The sequence below is a fragment of the Equus przewalskii genome, chromosome 7 (assembly GCF_037783145.1).
Source record: "Equus przewalskii isolate Varuska chromosome 7, EquPr2, whole genome shotgun sequence".
NCBI lineage: Eukaryota > Metazoa > Chordata > Mammalia > Perissodactyla > Equidae > Equus > Equus przewalskii.
Window position 1 is genome coordinate 55,649,659 of NC_091837.1, and position 22,006 is coordinate 55,671,664.

The 22,006-nt window shown below is 32.5% G+C and overlaps 1 protein-coding gene across 6 annotated transcripts in view; it reads right to left on the reverse strand.

Annotated features, from left to right (window-relative positions):
- CCDC178 (coiled-coil domain containing 178) overlaps positions 1–22,006 on the reverse strand; it is a 394,579-nt gene that overhangs the window by 269,156 nt on the left and 103,417 nt on the right. For all 6 annotated transcript variants that reach the window (XM_008518186.2, XM_070627548.1, XM_070627547.1 and 3 more), the window contains 2 exons: positions 4,982–5,077; positions 4,693–4,829 (listed from right to left, as the gene is read on the reverse strand). In XM_008518186.2, coding sequence (XP_008516408.2) covers positions 4,693–4,829; positions 4,982–5,077 — 233 coding nt within the window. The remainder of the gene's footprint in view (positions 1–4,692; positions 4,830–4,981; positions 5,078–22,006) is intronic.

Consider the following 22,006-nt stretch of genomic DNA (forward strand, 5'->3'; position numbering starts at 1 on the left):
TGAGATTTTTTTCCCTTAAATTTCGAAGTAGATATTTGTGGTTTTCATGACCAATGAAGCTGTTTTTGTTAGTGGATACAGTCGATAAAAGTCATTAATTATATTTCTTGATTCTGCCCTATCAGATATTGGGGAAACTTTATGTTACATGCTGATTTTGGGGCTAGTGTTATAATTTATCCCACAAGATTTCTATCTTGTGAAAATTCTAATTTATAAGAAGCAAATGAAGTGACAAACATGAAAATGCTTGCTTGTCATTTTCAAGTTCTTCTACGTTTAACATCTAACTTCTATCTCCATAAACATCCTTCCTAAATTTCAGACCCATAAATCAAAGTGATATCAAGACACTTAGACTTGAATCACGCCATACACAATTCCAAATCATATCAACATCTTCCCTCCAATCTTTCTTTTGTTCCTCAATAGATTTCTTGCTTAGCATCTGATACTACCATCAAACTGATTATTCAAACCCTAACCCATCTAATTACCACTGGACTGATGTCGTTAAAAGAGAAATCTGACCATCCAGCTTCTTGAGTGGATTTCCATAGTCTTCAGCAGAGTCCAAACTCCTTAAAATTATTCATTATCTGACACTTAGTTTCCTACCCTCAATGTTTGCCTGTGCCGACCTGCCACATAAAACACAACTATGAGTGTGTGCGCACACACAGACACACATCAGGTCAAGCACTTGCTCTAAGCTCCAGCCATACAGCTAAAAGTGCAGAGCTGTGAATCCACCACAATCTTACCTGTGCCCTAAGAGAATCGGAATTTTAGCATTAGGTCTACTCTTCAGGATTGTTATTATCAGACTAATATGTCAAGCATATTCGAACATTCACTAAACGTCAATTAAATTGAAGTCAGATTAAATTGCAAAAGAATGAGATAAGGTCAAAAGTCCTGAATCTGAATATAGAAAGGTTTCAAACACCAGTTGTGTTAGCTGGGAGACTTGAGGAAAGCTACTTTACCTCTCTGAATCCTAATTTCTTTATTTCTTCCTTGAAAGCATGAAAGAATTATTTACTAAAAGCAGAATTCAAGAGATGATGCATAGATATTCCACCTCCTTAGTGATGAAAGAAATGGAGTTTGAAACTATTTTGAGAGTATATTTTTTCATTCGTCAGGTTGGAATACACGTTTAAACAACCATAGAACTCAGTGTTAGCACAGATGAATAACAAAACAAGCTTATGCACTGCTCAGCTTCAGTAAATGGTATGGCTTTTATGGAAAGTAGTTTCAGAGAGGTATTAGAAATTTTAAATATATTATAACCAACCTACTTATATAAATCTATTATTACTTTAAAAAGCACTAAGAAAGATTTCTTAACAAAAAAAATTTACCACAAAAATATCTATAAGCTGTAAAAATAAAAACAACCTAAATATAGAAATTATGGCAAAAATATGTTACACCCATATAATAGACTTTTGTACAGAGACGTAAATGATATATTTGAAATTTGTATAACAATTGATAAAAATTCTATTATATCATCTTGGGAATAAAATTAGGACACACTTTCATTAACAATGAAAAAGTCAGTAATATATTAAAAGTGGTGACCTCTACATATGGAAATGATTTTAAGTTTTAAATCTGTTTTTACACTTTTTTGTACTTTCTTTGCTACAACAAATATGCATTACCATCAGAGTGTGAAGAAGATCATACGAGATATTTTTGCTCTGAAAACACTGGAAATTTTGATAAAATGGAACTTCAAATATCATGACTTGGGAAATGAAAAAAAAGTCTTAGAGGGGCCAGCCTGGTGACATACTGGTCGTGTTCACATGCTCTGCGTTAGCGCACCAGAGGCCGCTGAACTGCATCCTGGGTGCGGACCTACACACCGCTCATCAAGCCATGCTGTGGCAGCATCACACACGGAGGAACTACAAGGACTTGCAACTATGATATACAGCTATGAACTGGGGCCTTGCAGAAAAAAAAAAGAGCGAGAGAGAGGAAGATTGGCAACAGACGTTAGCTCAGGGCCAATCTAAAAAAAAAACGTCTTAGGCATATCTAAGGATACAAAGTCAAAAATAGAATTCCTCTCATAAATATAAGGCTGCAAAGGATTAATTCAACTTTATCCTAGGACTCAACAATTTTCCACAAATAGTTTCCAGAAGAAAATGGACAACACAGAATAAAAATAGCCCAGAGCACAAGGACAAAAGGCTGCAAGAACTTGAGCTAGAAGAATGAGATGCGGAAGTAGATGACAAAGACTACAGATATTTAAATTATTGTATGTATATTATAAAACAACTATTTGTACTATGTTTAAGAAGTAAAAGAAAGCTTCAAATACCTGTGTCAAACAGGGAATCATAAAGTGACTTAGAAAATTTGGGAGAAAAGCAAATAAAATTTGGAAAAGAATAATTATTTTTGCATCTATCTATCTATCTTAGAAAGTGAGAGACTTGTCAGTTAAAAAAAAAAGAATATAAGAACTATTTGTGAAGTATGAACTACTGATTATCTCCTCAAATATTGCCTCTGTCCTTTGTTTTATATTCTGGTCCTTTGGAACATCACTTAGATATGTGGTAGACCTGACTCTTGCCTGTACATCTCTTAATCTCTCTTTCATTTTACTAATATTTCACTAATTTTCAGTTCAGCACTGTGCAGTCTGCTGTTGAAATCACCCATTTAATTTTGAATTTCCAGTAAAAAGCTGAATGAAAAATTAAGTAATTAAGTGACATCTTAAGGTATTATCTGGACAAGCACAATGCATACTATGGAAATCCTTCCCTATAGCCAGGGCTACCATTTGATAGACTGTATTAGTGTTCACGACCACTCACTCTCTCTCTTTTTAAGAGGATTAGACTTCCCACCCTGTTGACATCAGGCTTGGTCATATGACTTGATTTGTTCAATGGAATTTGAGCATAAGCAACATTTATCATCTTTCTGTGGAAGATGTACAAGTCATTGAGTGATCTCAATAATACACCAGTGCTACCAGAACAACATGCCCTAGAAGGATCCAATCCTTCACCCTGGATCCGAGAAGCAGAAATAACATGAAGCACAGACACAGTAGACACAGCTAAGTTGCAATGCTACTGAGAAATAAACCTTTATACTTGTACACCACTAAGATTTGGCAGTTGCTCATTATTGAAAGATAATCTAATAAATGCTAACTCTCATACTCTCTTCCTTTGCTCCAGAGGGACCTCCTCATTATCTTACCCACTATTCAGATTTTTTTTCTTCTCTGGTTCTCTTTCTTAATAAAATAAAATGTAGTAGCATTAGCAACTATAATTTTAGGCTATCCTTTAGAAAACAATGTTCCTTTTACTTCCTTTTAAAAAGTATGTTTAACATACAGATAACTTTTACAGATTCAATCATTGCCAAAGATAAAATAATCATTAAGAAAATTTAGCAAACTTCCCATACGAATCATCAAGTATCATCATTACTTCTTTCTCTTCTTTCCTCCTTCCCTCCTTCAATAATTAATTATGGATAGCATAGTATGTGTCAGGCACTATGCTCAATGATGAGGATTCAATGGTGAAGAAAATATAGTCATGGCCTATGTCTGCCCTCACGGATCTTCCCAGTTTTTAAGGGAGATGGACATCAATCAAATATTCAAACACACAAAATTGACAATAAATATGAAAGAGAAGAGTGTGTGCCATACGTACACATAATAGAAGAATTGGATTTAACTGGACGGTCAATGAAAGCTTCCCAGAACTGATTCCTAAGCTGTAATCTTAAGAATAAATAGTAATTAAACAGGAAGAAGGAAGAGAAAAACATTATAGGAAAAGGAAATAGCACAAAAACACCATATAGGCTGGAAAAAAAGTAGCAAGTAGGAGAAATTCAAATAAGGCCATTGTATTTGAACCAAATAATAAAGATGAACCAGGTGTGATATGAGACTGCAAGGCAGGTATGTCTACCTATTCAGGGACCTTGTGAGATACATTAAGGAGGAGTTTTTGTCCCTTTACACCTACTAAAATTAATTCAGTATGGAGGAGAACTGATCATACTTATAAAAGAAAAAAGAACGCATCTACCACAATGTAAATTATGGATTCAAAAGGGAGCATCGTGACAGCATGTAAACCAGGTTTGGAAATCACTGTTAGTTCATGCAAGACACAATGATAGCTTGTACCAGGGTGCTGGTGGAGTAGCGAAGCGGATAGATTTAAAAGATATTTGGTATGTGGAATATTTCTCGTTAACATGTTGAGTAAAAGGGTGGAAATAGAAAGAGGAATGAAGAAAACTCATAGGTTTCTGAGCTAAGAAAACTAGTTTTGTAGTTGCAGAGAAGAAATGAGGGTTGACTGAAGGAGATCATGAACTTGATTAGACATTTTAATTCTAAAGATTAGACATTTTAATTCTTCGGGTATAAGAGGATATGTCAAAAGGTGATAGGAGTCAGTGTAAAACTCCTTATAAGATCATTTTTTCACTATTTTGATTTTTCTAAGGGATTCAGAGTGATAAAAGAACAACATTTGGAATAGAAATAAAATTTAAGCTAATGATAAATACAAACACCACCATACCACCCCAGGAACACCAAATAAAGAGGTTCATTATATTTAACATATTAGATATGCTATATAAGAATAAAAATCATATTTGCAGAATTACCTTTCACTGATACCTTTTGATATGTTTTCAATATCGATCACAAGTTTTTTATTTTCTTCCATCAATTGAGCATATACTATTGAAATATCTGAAAAATCTTGTGCGATATTAGAAAGTTCAATATCCCATGTTTTTTGCTTTAAGAAAAGAATAAAAGAATAATTTATACATGTTTATGTATTTTGAAAAGAAAAAATGTATAGTAATTAAGTTACTTTTAGTTGCACAAGTTAATATTTGAGATTAGAGAATGGAGCTCTAGTGGGAAGCAAAGGAAAGGTCAACTTACTGTGGTATAAAAACTATTAAGTGCTTCCAGATATTCATTTTCATAATTTTTTTTCTTCCAGATTAGTTGATCACAAACCCTTTTCAATTCATCTAGCTGAGAAAAAATATACACAAAAAATAAACGAATTGTGGAGCTTTCCATTCTTTTGTAAAGTAAGAAACAGATTCTATTTCAAATTATGCAGCTATCATAACTTAAATACTGATTAAAATAATATAAAATAACTAACCATAGGCTGTTTTCATTTATGAAAATTGTTGCAAGATTCTGAATAAAATATAAGAGGTCTGACAGTGCTCAAATAAGTAATCATAATAAAAGAGAATTATTTTAGTTATGTTGTAAGAATTGATAAAAACTAAAATATTGAAATCATAATTCATCACATTGACAAATCAAGGAGAAAACAACAGGAATATGGCCAACACTCCACAAAATAGTCATTTGGCAAATTCACTATCTCATTTCCATAAATTTTAAACTAGTCCAAGGAAAAACTACCCAAATATACTACAAAGAAACAATAGAAAATATCAAAATAAATCATAAGATGCTAAATGTATGCTCGCTGAACTCAGGAATGAAGTTTCATTATCTTTTATCATCACTGTTAGTAATCATGTTTTGTGAAAGTTTAGCTAAATGCAACCGGATAAGGAAACCAAACGTTACTATTATAATACTGAATATGAATAGATAAAATGTCTACAACTTTAGATGATTTGATTAAATACCTAGGAAAACGAAAGAGTCTATTTAAAACTACAATAAATGATTTTGGTAAAATGGCTTGATATAAGCATAAGAAAATTAATAGACTTTATCTCTAAGAATAATAATATGTTACAAAATATAGTGACAATACTTAAAAACTTATCTCAAAAAATGAAAAATATTTGGGAGTAAATTCAACACAAAAGGGAGAACCTATATAAAGCAAACACCAATTCATATTTAAAAGCTTAAATCAAGATCCGCATAAAAAGAATGATATGTCATGTAAAAGTTTAACAGCATATACCATCAATTATCCCAATATTAATATAAAATACAATGAAAAAGAGTATTCTCTTTTGAACCTCATGAAATGGAAGAGAAGGTATGTGAGAACAGCCAAGAGGTATACTAAAAATAAGAATAATGTTGAAAACTTGCTATCAGATTTTAAAACATCCTATAATACCACTATATTAAGGCAGTATTTATTTTTTGTGTTGTAATAAAGATCAGAGGGAAAAACGAGAGCCAAGAAATAGATCTGAATGTTTTTTGAAATGGTATTTGAATTCAGTGAGAGAGAAATCATTGACTTTAACTAACGGAACTGGAATAATGTAGAATTTCTGTTTTTAAAAAAGTGGTCTCTCTACTTCACATCTAACTCTCACCATAACAAAAATAAATTTCAAATGAATGAAAACCTAAAGGCAAACAAAATAGTGCAAATTATTAGAGTAAACAATACGAGTTTATTTGTAGAATCTTGAGCTAAAGGAGAATGTTACCTTGCCGAGTAAACCAAGAAGATCTGTTGAGGCGTTTGACAACATATTTTACAAAAGTTGAGTGGCAAAAGAAACCACAAACAAGACTGAAGGAAAAATAAGAACCCAACACTCCAAGATATAGTCCTCAGGAAGGGCATCATTGAAAACGGCAGATTAAGAACAGCTGAAAACTCTCCTCCATAAAGGTAATGAGAAAACTGGCCAAAAAACTATCAAAATTAGCTGTCTCAGAACTTTTGAAATTAACTGAAGGCTTACAGTAATCTGGGGAGAACTCATTCAAGAAAACAGCCTAATCTGAGTCAGAAGTATGAGCTCTGTATTATTTTAACCTGTCCTAATCCCTCACATCAGGTCCATGGTAGCCTTGAAGAACATTCTACATTTGTGGAGAAAGCCAGCAGTCAGAGAGCAACCAGAGGGAGTAGAACAGGGCTGAAATGCTTTCAAAGCCTCATTCTCGGATGACTCATTATTTGACCCCACTGGTGGTCTCTGGGAAGACTCCCCTTGCAAGGATGTCTGTGTTTGACTTGATTCAGAACTCACCCCATACAAAAAGTTTCCCCAGAAAAGTTTTTTTCCAAGGCATGATTGTCAAAAAAAATCACAGGCAATTGATTAACTCTGTGGCCACTTAGGACAGTGGATAACAACTGGGACAAAAAATAGAGTAACCAATAACTTTAAAGGAAAAGCTTTTGAGGAGAATGAGGTGTCCACAGTGGCTTTGGAAAACTCCAACATATTCCTGGGAATCTAGAAGGCTGCAAATGCACAGAGATGTGTGATAGCCCAGGACTATTCAGATGCTCTGAAAATACCTGAGATGCCCTTTAAGTTCCCACCTGTGGCAACCTGGAGGCTCTATGAAGGTAGGAAGAGAAAACTAAGGCAGAGCTGACAACTGCCTGGATGAGTGTTGAGCATGTGACTAAACAGCACACAAAGCCCCTTGGCACAGATTGGGAAACTTACTGTTTCCAGATTTCCTACAATCATTAACAATCCTTAAGATAACTGAGAAGAGACTTCAGTGGCTACACATGGAAAAGAAAACAGACTTTAGAGAATTCATTCAGAAAGGTCACTAAAGAAACAGGTAACAACTCCAGCAAACAGCAACAGGAACAAACCCTGGGGGGGAGTGTGTTATAAAAATAAAATACAAATATTACTAAATATATTCAATGTACCAAAAGAAATACTGAGTATATTTTTCTTAGAATTATGATCAGTAATTAAAGGAATATTTGGATTGATGTCATAACTTTGAGAAGTTCAATGAATTATGAGATGATTTACCTGATATTTAATAAATACCCAGGTATTTGGATGTTAGACAATTTCTAACCCAAATGAAAATAGATTTTTTAATAAATTTTTGCTTCAAGAAAGCTTTGAAATATTTTCCAGAATTATTCTTCAGAAACTGTCAAATTCCTTTGCTAAATGATGTGTAAGCATTCTTACCCACTCATTATTACTATTGTTTGGGAAAGAATCACGAAAAAACTATTAATCAAGCTTTTTAGCTAGTCAGCATATTTTGCAAGTAATCCTCAGATAAGGGTGTAACCAAGTCACTGAGACAGAGACACATCCAGCTTGACATGATTACAGGGTATAGTCTACGGCTTCAGTTTTCTTGGATTTATTTTTTGTCTTAATGTAGAACACTTATTTTAGATTTGTATTAGGACATTTTAGGTTTTTAAATGAGAAAATATCTTTGTAAAATATCTCAATTTGTAACGTAGTTCTTAATCATAAAAGTCATCTAGAGGGGCCGGCCCCCTGGCCAAGTGGTTAAGTTCGCGTGCTCCGCTATGGCGGCCCAGGGTTCAGATCCTGGGCGCGGACATGGCACCGCTCGTCAGGTCACGTTGAGGCGGCGTCCCATATGCCATAACTAGAAGGACCTGCAACTAAGATATACAACTATGTATAGTTTATATACATATATATATATACACATATATATATATATATAGTTATGTACATAGGGGGATTTGGGGAGATAAAGCAGGAGAAAAAAAAAAAGATTGGCTACAGTTGTTAGCTCAGGTGCCGATCTTTAAAAAAAAAAAAAAGTCATCCAGAAGCCTGAATTTTTCACCCAGGAAGACCTGCGACTCTTTTTGCAAACTGAATTAATAGGGAGTGAAGAGTTTTCAGAAAATCTCGTATTAAAGAATAAGGGTTGATCAACTATTTACAAATCTGAGAGCACAAATGAGTGGTGGTTTGAACTAATTCAACGAATACTTTTAACAACTCCATGAAGTACTTCTCTTAAAATCCCTGAATCTCTGTCTTCAATGACTTCTCTATGAATACTACAGTGGGTGGATTTGCCTTTCTTGGAAATTGCTTGACTATATGGAAGAAACCATTTTCTTTCAGCTGGCAACGGCATTGGCATCATCTGTGCTTAACCAAAAACATGGACTCCAGAATCTGCTGCTGTTTCTCAAGAAGTCAACAATAAGTTTAAATTTTCTTTGTTTGTACACGTTAGCAAAAAATGCACAGTTATGAATGAATTCTTCAGTCTGCAGTGAATTATAACAACTTTTTTATACCAGAAATAATAATTACTTCTTTGCATATTTGGTCATCTCCATAAGTAAAAGATGAATTATATTGGACATAGGCATTTAATGAATCATTTTGTTTGTTATATCCCTGAATCTCCCTGTCACCGTTTCTTTGTTGGCAGGTTTGATAAATGTCTTGCTAACTGCTTCAGTAGATCTGGGTTCTGAAACTAATCGTAATGCTAAAAACATAATTCTAAAGTCTAACATTTTCATTCTATGTTACTCCGCACATAGACACATAGACTTGAGTATCCTTCTATTTATTTTAAAATTTTAAAAGGCTTTGTAAAATATTTTTTGTGCTTCAACATGAAATTCGATTGTGGATTATTTCATAATTGTGATCACTGTGATCAATTCTAGAATGCATAATGAAATAGATTTGTTTTCTTCATCAGTTCAAAAAACCAAAAATTCAAATCCATTTGAGTTATTCCCACTCTAATTTTTTTTCTTTTCAGCTTATGCTTTTGCAACATTAGTAAAATTTTTAGGCAATACTTCAATTATCTTCATACTTATCTAAAGACATGCAACTGATTCCATCACATTCTTCACTGGTCTCTTTACCTCTATACTTAAAAATCCTTATTTTTAACCACCTCTCTATGATTGGGTCTACAAAAGGGCAAAACCCAGAAATAGGCCCAAAATCTGTTTCTAATTTACTTTCTAGATCAAATGTGGTAACTGTAAGGCCTAAAATTATACATATTTCATATACCAAACAATTGTCAATCTCTAAAAGTTGATTTTCCAATGTGTTTTCCAATAGAAAGAATGAGAGATAAACATGAAAATTCAGTGCCTGAGGGTTAAAATTAATGATCTGTATTACCATGTCACTGAGAGGTGTTTTTTCGAAGCCTCTAAATGAAGTTATGAAGCATTCATGAGCACGCCTTAAGTACTATATGTGTAGTTCTTGCAATCTGCAACTTTTAGATAAGTGCTATTACTCTATCCTTACCCTAAGCAATAAAATCCATGGAATCACTGGTATTATGCGCTAATTGCTTACCTAGTATAAATGATAATAAATACATAACTTTGAAAATGTTATTCATTGGAATGTCTAAAATCATGTAGTATGTCATGAATGGTAATCTTTGCAAGTAAAATAAAAGACGAAATATGAATGGCTAACAAAAAAGAAAACTAGTTACTTCACTACCAGGCAGGAAAATGAAAATTAATGCAACACTTCTTCACTCAACAATTAGGTTGGTATAATTTAAAAATAGCTACAGTGCTGGGAAAAATGAGAGAAATCAGACAATTCTATTGCTCCTAATATACACACGCACATGCACAAATATACAAATAAAACTTTTTGGAAAGTAGTCAGTAATATCTGTGTTGAAAAATACATGTAGTTCTAACCCAAAAATCCAGCTTTTGAGAATCTGTCACATACAAAGAATCAGTAGGCAAAGACAACATGTATAAAGCTATTCATTTTAATGTTGTTAGTAGTGGTTAATAACTGTGTTCAATCTGAATTTATTCAAAAGGTAAATAACAGTCAGTTGTAGTTGAAATGAATAAAGTGTAATGACTTAGTAAACCTCCATTGCAACTTCCTTCTAATGTGCTTTTCTGTGCATCAGAGCCTAGGAAAGAAAAAGAACAGAAAGGGAGGCAGGAAGGAAAGTGCAGTTTCCAGTCTCATTTGCTGAAAGGGTTCAGGATGCAAATTAGTTTTAACCAACAGGAGATGTAGTTATGCATATTATGAAAAGTGGAATTGAGGTAAAGGGTATCTTCTTGATTTTTGGTTGCTTTTGTTTAATTTAGTTTTGTTTGTTTTCTCTCTACTGGCAAGTAAGGTCGTGGAGGTGTGAAGATTGTGTAGCTGAGTTTTAGTGTCCTTCCACCAGCTCTGGGTGTTGAGGCACTGTGGCATCACGAGCAGTGGCTACAGCTTCCAGATTCCAGCCTCCCACGCTTGGAGCAGGGATATGCTCAATACAGTCGTTCTTGAACTCAAGAGGGCCAGGGGCAGCCTCAGATGTCATAGCTCCTGTATTGTTCAATCTGGGAAACGTTCCTCGAAGTCCAGCCCAGAGCTCTCTCTGCCAGCTTTGCAAACTTACTGAAATCTCTAAATCCCTTTCTACCTGAAACAAAGAGATTTCTGTTTTCTGCACTGTACCCTGGCTAATTTGATGGCAATTCATAGTGTGTAATATATATGCTATTAAAAAAGTGCATTAGATTTACATCTAATAACTTTGAAGAATATCCACAATGTATGTTTTAGTAAAACAGCAAGTTTACTAAATGTGTATATAGGACAAACTCTCTTTTATAAAAATCAAATAATAAAACATATCATATATATACATAATCTCCCATATATTTATAGAAACATGGAAAAATATGTGCAAGATGGCACCTTATGCTGGTAACACAGGCTACTTCCTGGGGGCCCAGAAATGGGGAGAAAATAGGGGATAAATTAATAGCTAAATCAGTGTATCTTTTTATTTTATACCATTGGTCTCAGTGAACATGTTACTTAATAATATTTAAAAGGAATTTATGTGAAGTTAAGAAAGGCAATACTTAGTCCACACAATCTCATTGTATTACAAATTGAGTGAATCATTAATAAAACGAAAATTACTGAGGATTGCTGTGCATAAAAATAATGAAAACATCATTATTTGGCCTACACAAATATGCATCAAATATGGCCTGCACAATTCTATCACTAAAAAGAGAACCTATACAACATTTTAAGAAATCAGTTATTTAGCAATATACGGAATTCACAGTTGTGAATGCTTTAAATGTGGTATGTTCTTAATATATGCATATTGAATGGGAGATTAAATTTGAATACAAAATATCAATAAATATTTTACATTATGAAAATCATATACAGAATAAAATGTTTTTCTACATTAATATGAAGCCCTTTATATACATATATATATATATATATATATTCCCCTTTAATCAATACTTTAACCCCTGTATCTCTCTTGTAGATTAACATATTAAATTTAACACATCTAGTTTTTCAAATCAGAAAATTGAATCTCAAAAATTTGCAATGTGGAAGTCACAAATGGAATGTGGAGGAGAAATCTGAGTCCCACTCTCTAAGATAGCCTCCAAAACAACATTCTAAATGAACTGCTTAAAAAATTCTCAACCTCATTAGTCATCAGGAAAATGCAAATTTCAAACCATATCAGCATAAATCCTCCAAAAGAACTATAATTAAAATATATAAAAGACTACATCAGATGGTGATATTATCTGAGGCTGGAACTCTCATACATGATGGTCTCAGTAAAAAAATGTATAACCATTTTGGAAAATGCTTTTTGGCATTATCTGCTAAAACTGAACACATGCATTTTTTGGCCCAGCAATTCCCAACATAAATGAATCCATAATTTCAATGCATATTTCCAGTGTCTTGGTAGGGAAAACTGGAAGGATTGAATTGTCATAAACTGGAATAGGGAAGATTGCAAGTTATAGAGAGGTTGACTATCTAACGTTCAATTTTGGAAAAGTTAAGTGTGAGATAACCACTAGACATCTAAGTGGAGACTGAGTTGGCAGTTAGATGTATAAAGCTTATTATAAAAGACTAAGCACTGGGATTCTCAAATATTTGGAATTTGGGGAGATATAGAGAAGCCAGTGAAGGAAACTGAGAACAAGCATCCAGAAAAGAAAAAAAACTAAGAACAGTGTGTGTTCTGAAAGCCAAGAGAAAAATGGTTCCAGAGATAAGGGACAATCAACTTGGTTGACTGCTCCATGTGAGTTAACTAAGATAAGGACAAAGAAACAATGATTAGATTTAGCAATGTGGAAATCACTGTTGACCTAGATCAGAGATATTTTGCTTGAATGGTGAGGGCAAAAAAGAAAATTGAAACATATTTAAGAAAGGATGGGAGATATTATGACCAAGTGAGATTTATTACAGTAATTCAAGGTTCAACATTAGGAAATCCATCAATATAATTCACTATATTTATAGATACAAGAGAAAATATTGCATGAACATTTCCCTAGATGCAGAAAAGACTCTTGACAAAATTTAACACCTTTTTCCAATTTTTCAAAATATTCAATTAAGTGAAACTAATAGCTACTTTCTTAACATGATAAAATACATACTGAATCTTAAAGCCAGCCTCTTGCTTAAGAGAAAAACTAGCAGCAATCCCCTTAAGAGCAGGACACAACAAGGATGTCAATGATCTCTACTACCATTTAATATTGTACTAGATGTATTAACCAATGGAATTAGATGAGATAACAATTAAAAGGCATAATAAATAATGAAGGAACAATAATATCTATATTATTATTAATATAATTAAATAATTATATAAGTATTATAATATATTATAATATTAATTAATTACAATTAATAGATAATAATATAATATAATTAAATAATAAAATATTTGTAGATGAAATAATGGCATCCCAAGAAAATCCAAGATAGACAATGATAAAACTGCCATAAGTAATTTTAAAATCAGTAAATTAGTACAATATGAATTAGCATTATTGACTTCATATACCCAAACAACCAGTTATGAGAAATAACAAAAGAGAAAATCTTCAATTATTAGTGCAACACAATAATTTAACAAATTAGGAATAAACTTTTCAAAAATATGAAAACCCAATATGAGGAATCTTTTAAAAACACTCCTACAAGACACAAAAGGAGAACTGAACAAATAGAATGGTGCCATCTTTTTGGTTTAAAATAATTCATATTTGTTATCTCACGGTTCTGTATGTCAGAATGCTAGAGGGCTAGGTAAGTACTCTGCTTAGGGTCTCACAAGCTGAAATGAAGGTTTCAGCTGGCCTGGACTCTTTTCTAGAGGCTCTAGAGGATAAACCACTGCTAATCTCATTAAGGTTCTAGGCAGAATTCATTTTCCTTTCACAGTTTCTATGTGAAACAGTTTCTACGTGGCCCCCTCCATTTTCAAGTCAGCAATGGCTGATTGAGTGCTTCTCATGCTGTGTGTCTCTCTGACTCTACCTTCTACTATAGCTCTCTGATTTTTTGTGCCCTCAGCCAAGAGTGAGAATAGTCTTCTGTTCCTCTCAGTTTTACCTCTGGACTCCAGATTCCACCTTCTGGGCTCTTGGTTTAAACATTTGAGTCATCCTTCCTTTTTCAGGAAAAGTACCACATGTTTGCAGCTGGACGGTTTTATCAACCTGCTTCTGCCAGGAGAATCATGACGATTCAACATCTTTATTTTATTTTATACTCTCTCTGCCTCTTTCAGTTCGGATGGCAGTATTTTTGCTGATATAATATTCTCAAGAACATTGTGGGTCTCCCACGTATGCCAGGGATTCATTCATATATATATATATATACACATATCCATAAGACATATACCCATATGTAGAGGTACATTTAAACAGGCATGCCTAGGAGATATTGCAGGTTTACTTCCAGACCACTGCAATGAGGCAATTATTACAATAAAGCAAGTCACACGAATATTTTGGCTTCCCAGTTTATATAACAGTTATGTTTACACTACATGTAAAAAATTCAGTATCTACAGAGAGCAATTAAGTGAAGTGCAATAAAATGAGGTATGCCTCTGTGTGTGTGTGTATACATATAGATATTCCATTAGAGAGTTGGGGCCAGGTCCAAAGTCTTTTTTAGATAATCACTTTTCCATTTTTGGCTACACTGAGGTGCTCGAGAGGCAATATCCCTACGTTTCCTTCTAGTTTAAGGGATATGTGAATGACACTCATCTAAAAGGAACTTTAATTAAAATTGACTAATATTTGTAAATTATACTCAAACATATTAACTAAAATTTTAGCAATGACATAGAATACAGGGTTTTTTTCCTAACATACACAAAACCAACACAGCTAGAAAATGACTGAATTTATAACCTTGCAGCCTTTTTATCTTTTAAAGAATACTACTGGAAGTAACCAATATTTACAGTACTTAACACACAAGAAAGTCTCTACGAGAAGCCTGTGGAATACAGGAAGTCCACTGGATAATATAGAAAGATAATCTTTACAAAATCATAATGGATGGTTTCATCTAAAAGTTAATCATAAGGCACAAAATTGCATACAAAATAATAGTGATTTTAAGTCTGTGCTATTTATTACAGTGGAAGTAACTTTCCACAGCTCTCCATTTCACCCACATCAATTACAAAATTTCTAAAATCTATCTCTTTAACAATATATATATAATGTTTGCTTAAAATAAAATCAAGGAATTTTTATTCTAAGGAATAAGTAAATTAAATCACAAATGACATTAAAGGAAAAAGCTCTCTGGATTTAAAACAATATAAACACCAAGAGTCATGAAACAATTTTGGTTATGTGTAAGTGATGTTCAAAAACTCAGTTAGATTCAAAGAAACTATGCTAACATTAACAACATTTAACATTATTATATTAGGTAAAGAGTAAGAATAGTATAAACTCAGATCTTAAATTGCCAGCTCCCTGCCATACAAGTTCCAGTAGACAATAACTCTAGAGGATTAATGATAAGAAAGGCAAGAAATTTGATTAATGGAAATATTGTCATCTAAAAAGTGAATTGAAAAAAGTAAAGTTAAAATTTAAGAATTTTGGAAAATGTGAAAATGTAGGCAAATCATTTAGTTTTATCAAAAATATAAGGCATATGATTGTTACTTGAGCTTCTAGTATTATACCATAATTAAGCTTTCATTATTTTTCTATCACAATATTATTTTGTTAAAATTAGTAGTTATGCTACATTTAAAAGTTTTAGAGATATTTATCACAGCTTTGTTTATAACACTTAAAAATCGAAAACTTCATAAATGTCCAATAACAAAGGTCTAAGAAACTTTCAATCATTAAAATTACATTGTAAAATATAAGATAACTTTGAAATAAGTTTTTATGTAATATAAGGAGAAACAAGTCTTTGATTTTTGTATGCTATGATAACATGCTTCTTAAATATATTAGAAGGCTTGTTTATATACAACAAAATATTAACCCTGACTACATCTGGACAGTGACATCATGGATCAAAATTTTCTTCTACTCACATGAGTAGTCTAAACTTTGAGGAATGAACATTAAGTATTTGTACCATTCAAAAAAAAAGTCTTAAAATAATTTTAGAAAATGGTTTGTGTAATGAATCCCACTCGATTTTCTGAGGGTCGTAGGGAAGAAAAGGAGATCTTTTAGCAGCAATTGCAGTGTTGTGTGGTGGTGAAGGCCTGACTGGAAATAATCTGAAGTGGGAATGCAGGGAGCGAAATCAGAGACAGTGAATATAGAAAATCCTTGTGAGGGGTTTTGCTTCAAAGTGTAACAGGAAATGCAACTGTAGCTCTTAGGGAAAGATTTAAAAACAAAAGCAAAAACATTAAGTGTTCAAAACAGGGAAATGAAAAGTAAAAAGAAATAGAATAAGCCTAAAGAAACAAGACGAAAATTATAACTATAAAAGCATACACTAACATTTTAGAAGTTGGAAAATTGTAGAATTATTAAATCCAAGAGCCATCTCAATTTTTAATTCGATTTTTAAAAATCTGAAAATCTAATTTAAAAAGTGAAAAATACCTACACAATTAGAAATAAGAGATAAGCAAAAATATAACATAGCATTTTATATCATATTATGATAATACGTTTGAAAATCTTAATCTATTTGGATTATTTTTAGGGCCGTTAAAAATTATAAATTAACCTCAAGAAGAAATGTACAGCCTAATAAAACCAAATGTGATAAAATAAAATAACTGCCCATGAAAAATAAAACAATAATTTAAACAATTTTAAAAAAATAAACACACCAGAGTTATATTTCCACCAAAGTGTTTTATCAAACTTTCAAGAAAAAGTTATTTAAATCTATATTAATTCTCCAGGTAGTAAGAAAGTAAGAAAAGCTTCATAATTCATTTTTATAAAGCTAGCATAATCCTGATAAGAAAATCTATCAAATACAGCACAAATTAAGAACACTGGAATACAGACTAGCTTATGAATATGGATGTAAAATCTTAAATAAAATACTTGCAAATCAAACTCAGCAGTAAATTAAAAGAATAATAAACCAGAACCAAGCAGAGTTTATCCCAAGAATTTAAAAATGGTTTAATACTAATATAATACATCATTTCCGTAGGTCAAATGAGAAATTCTTTAAAATCATCTTCACACTTGCTCACAAAGCATTTTGTATAAGTCAACATCTATTCCTGACAAATAGATTTTATAACCTGGATTTATTTTTAAAATCTTTAACACTATAATGAGCATATATTTGAAATCAATATTTAAATAACACAAAACACTTTTTAAAAATAAGAAAGGAAATAAAGCAAATTTCATAGACATTATTTAATATTTTATACGTACGCCACACAATAAAATATATACATTAGAGATTGAAGTCTTATGATGAAAAACATTAGTAATATGCACTTTTATACATGTAATCACATTTTATCCATGTAACACATGAATGTTGTATAGTAAAACAATATCAAACACTTTCTCTGTGTCAGTGAGAAAAATCACTCAGCCTCTTTAGATGGGCCTCCTATTTGGTAAATTGATAATATTAGTAAGAGTTATTGGCTTTATCTATTTTTAGCAAACAAATCACTTCACTTAAAAGAGTCGGAGGTAAAAACATGAATCAAAAGGTATAGTTTGATGGGTGTTTGTGGTATTTGGACTTATACTATATAGTATAATATTAAATTTCTACTAACAAAAACAACACCCAAAAAATATCAAAACATTAGCATAAAGGAATTCACTTATTTATAACCTTTACTTCAAACTGAATTATAAAAAAATAATTTTGTGTGCCTGTCATTGTTCAATAAAATATGAAAATCACAAAGGATTTCTAAATCTTTAAAAGTCATTTTTTATTATCTTGATAAATGACTGAATAAAATGAAATGTAGATGGCTGTCTTTTTATATCACAGGAAACTAAAAGTTGTAGATAATGAAATTATATCCTAAAAAAAAAAAATTCCTCAACTATGGGAGAAGTAGACTTCAAAGAAAACATGAGAAAAGAATTTATAGAAAATCTTTACATTTAAAAAGAATTTGATCTTGACAATATTTTTAAAGTACTTAACCAATTTCAAGATATTTTCTGGTTTACAAAAGCCACTGTAGAGATGAGAAGGGAAAAATGTGTTTTCATTGATACAATGACAACACAAATTAGAGAAAAGTGTGTGTTAACGAAGTAAAGGCTGTAAATTGGAAACACGATATGCTTTGAAATTTAAAAAAATCAGTTAAGTTGTATGTGCAATTAGGCAGCACAAATCTTTCATTTTTATCTTGAACTAGAGGTTTCAATTGCATACCAAAAAATAATGGATGCAAACGATGCACATCATTGATTTTAATTGAGTGCTTTATATGAGCTCTTTGAAAATCTAGCTTAAAGGTTTTCATAATGAGAAAAATACAAAAAATACATATATCTAAATTTTATCATGTTCTCATCTTCCTTAGAAAGTATGATAGATCCTAAATGATTTCTATAATTGAAAAATATTACTAACCTTATAAATACATTCACAATATCTCATCAAAAAGAACATTTTGCTATGGAGGGCCAGACTTGCTGTTTTAGAGACAATGAAAGAAGTAAAAAGTGACTGTAGGTTTAGTGAATGAATTTTACCTCTTTGAAAATATTTTATTAACAGTGATATTTTTGCAGATGACAACATTTGGAGTGATTAGAAAACTGAGATCATCAACTATGTGAAAACACTATATAATATTTTTAAAAATTGCATTGTTTGTGCTATACTTCCCTGATGCTTATAGTAGTCCTTATAAAGAAATTATACATAGGAAAACTACACACATTCTTTTAAATCATCAAGGATTATTGAATATTTACACTCTACACTCCACTTCACCAAGTTCAAAAGCTCACAAAGTGAAGTGCGGTTTTTCCCCCAATTTCTTTCTCCTTTCTTCCTTTTTTCCTCCTTCCCTCCTTCTTTTTTTTTCTTTCATTTGTTCATTGCTTGACTCACTCATTTGACAAGCTGAATATGGCTTTTTCTGAGTGCCTCATATGACATTCTGTTGACTGCTCAATATGGGACAGGCATTGTGGAAGTTACGCAGAGAATACACAAATCACAAGGCATCTCCTGCCCTTAAAAACCTTATAGTCTAAAATGAAGTAGACAAGTAATCACTGATTTCAATAGGGGGTTATAAGTGTAGCCGCCCTGATGCAGGAAGGGTTAATAATCACTGGAAAAGGCTTGAATCACTGGAAAAGGCTTGCCAACAAACTGTGACCCAGAGGTGAGAAGGCTGGTCAGCCAATGATGGGTAAGACCTCCAGGGGGAGGCAACCTAAGACAGGCGCAGTCACCTGGGGGCACAGATGGAGACATGATATTGATATTGGGAGCAGGAGGGGCCATTGCCTAGGAGACCTTGCCTGCTCTGAGATAAAAATATACGAGCACAGCAATAACATGATAATATCAAAACAGAGGCCAAGGCAGGGGTCCTTGAGAAATCACTAAGAATTCTTGGCATTCGCTAATTACTTCATCCAGAACACCTGTGTATGTTTAACAGATGTAAGCTATGTATATATTAAAACGCTGGTTATAATAAACTCAGAGTGGCCATCAGCCCTCTCTGCATCTATCCTGATGTGTACATTGGATTGCGACACTGACAATGAGTACCAATATGGAGGTAAACACAGGGTGGAATTAGAGTTCAAAGCAGATAGAAGAAAGTGAAGAGATGGCTTCACCAAGAATTTTCCTCCTTCTAAGCTGAAGCTTAAAATGAGAGAATTCAGCCAGACAATGGTAAGATTGAGAGGATGAGCAGAATAGAACACAGATGGCATAATCAGAACAAACGGTATTTATGAAAAGCTGAAAGAAGAAAAGAAAGCTCATGGCACATTCTGGGGTCTGGCAGTTTTTCCAGGTAGCTAGAGAATAGAGTTAGGTGGAAAGGGGTAGCAAGAGAGAAGCTGGAGAGAGAAACAAGGGCAAATTACAGAGAGACTTGTATTACTATCTATTAATGATCAGTTTCTCTCAACTCATAGATCGCATCCCTTCTGGCGCTTCAGCCCAGTGTGTTTTAGTTCAATGTTTCCAGCCATGCCTATTTCTGGATTCTTCTACATTGCCTATGCAGTGACGTAAGTCACTCCCATATTAACTCAGGTGTGTATTCCCTACTTTGCATGAATGAGAACAAAATAAAGACATTTTTAGGGAAATAAAATTTTGAGAATTTCAAATCTAGATGCTCACTAAAGAAGCTTGTGAAAGATATTTTAGTAATAAGAAATAATGTAATACCAATTAGGAAGTTCTGATAAACAGAAAGAGTTGTGTGCAAAATGTTGAACTGGGAATAAACATAATGAAACATTTATTATGTAAATTAATAAGACATTATCTTAATACAGAGATTATTAAATATGATATGCATAACGATGGAAAATAGAATATCTGTCAGTAAAGAAGCATAAAGTCCTTAAACTGTTCAGGAAGAAGTTAAAAATGTTGATTATGCCTCACACCTAGTAAGTGAAACATACATTCCAAAAATGCTAATAATTTATAACTTCAAAACTTATCAATAAAATATGTCATATGAAAACAATTCTAAATATTCTAAACTTAGTTTCATCTAAAAACATGGCTTCAGATAACATAAAGCAAAAATATGGACAGAATAAAAAGGAAAAATAATAAAGAAATTCACTATCATACTGAGATATTTGAATACAGCTCTCATAGTAATTGATAAATCTGTCAGAAAATAAATCAGAAATATAAAAGATTTAAATAACACAATTAGCACAGTTCACAAAATGAACCTATTTAGAATTGTATCCCACTATCAGAGGAAATGTTCTTCCCAAATAAAATATTTATGCAAATTACCCATACAGTAGGACACAAATTAAGCCTTAGCAAATTTTAAATAATATCTACCATATAGACTACCTTTATGAACAAATAAGAATTATATTAAAAATCAAGTTTTAAGAAATAACTTTAAATTTCAGTGGAGATATAAGGGTTAATTTTTCCAAGACTGACCACAACTCTTTTCCAGAGAGAATTGCGTTCTACAAAGTTCCAAGGATATTGGTTAAGTTCTAATTTAGAAAAACTACCCAAATAGATGGAAAGATAGATCATGTTTACATTTAGGGATCCCTATCATCTCATTTCTTCATCATATAATCCATAAATGAATGTGATTCCCATCAAAATTCCAATAAAATTTCTGAAGAAAATGAACAAGATAATGCTGAATATGGAAGGGTAAAGGTCAAGAATAGCCTAAAACTTAGGGCCGGCCTGTGGCCGAATGGTTAAGTTCATGCGTTCCACTTTGGTGGCCCAGGGTTTTGCCAGTTCAGATCCTGGGAGCGGACAAAGCACCGCTCATTAAGCCATGCTGAGGTGGCACCCCACATGCCACAATTAGAAGGACCCACAGCTAAAAGTATACAACTATGTACCAGAGGGCTTTGGGAAGAAAAAGGAAAAATAAAAATCTTAAAAAAAAAAAAAAGAATAGCCTAAAATTCATAAGGAAATATAAGACTGGGGGATTCACCATAATAGATAATCAAAACTCAATAGTATAGGAATTTAGTAATGTAGACATGAAGTATCAAGGTAAAGATGATTAAGTAAACAAACAAATTAAAAAGAAAACAGAAAAAGAGATCCACACAAATATGGAAGCCTCATAAGTGAGAGAGATGGCACTGAATATTAATATATAAAAAGATACAATAAATTATATTGTAAAAATTTACTTTCTACATGAGAAAAGAATGAATTTTAAGCTCACTTC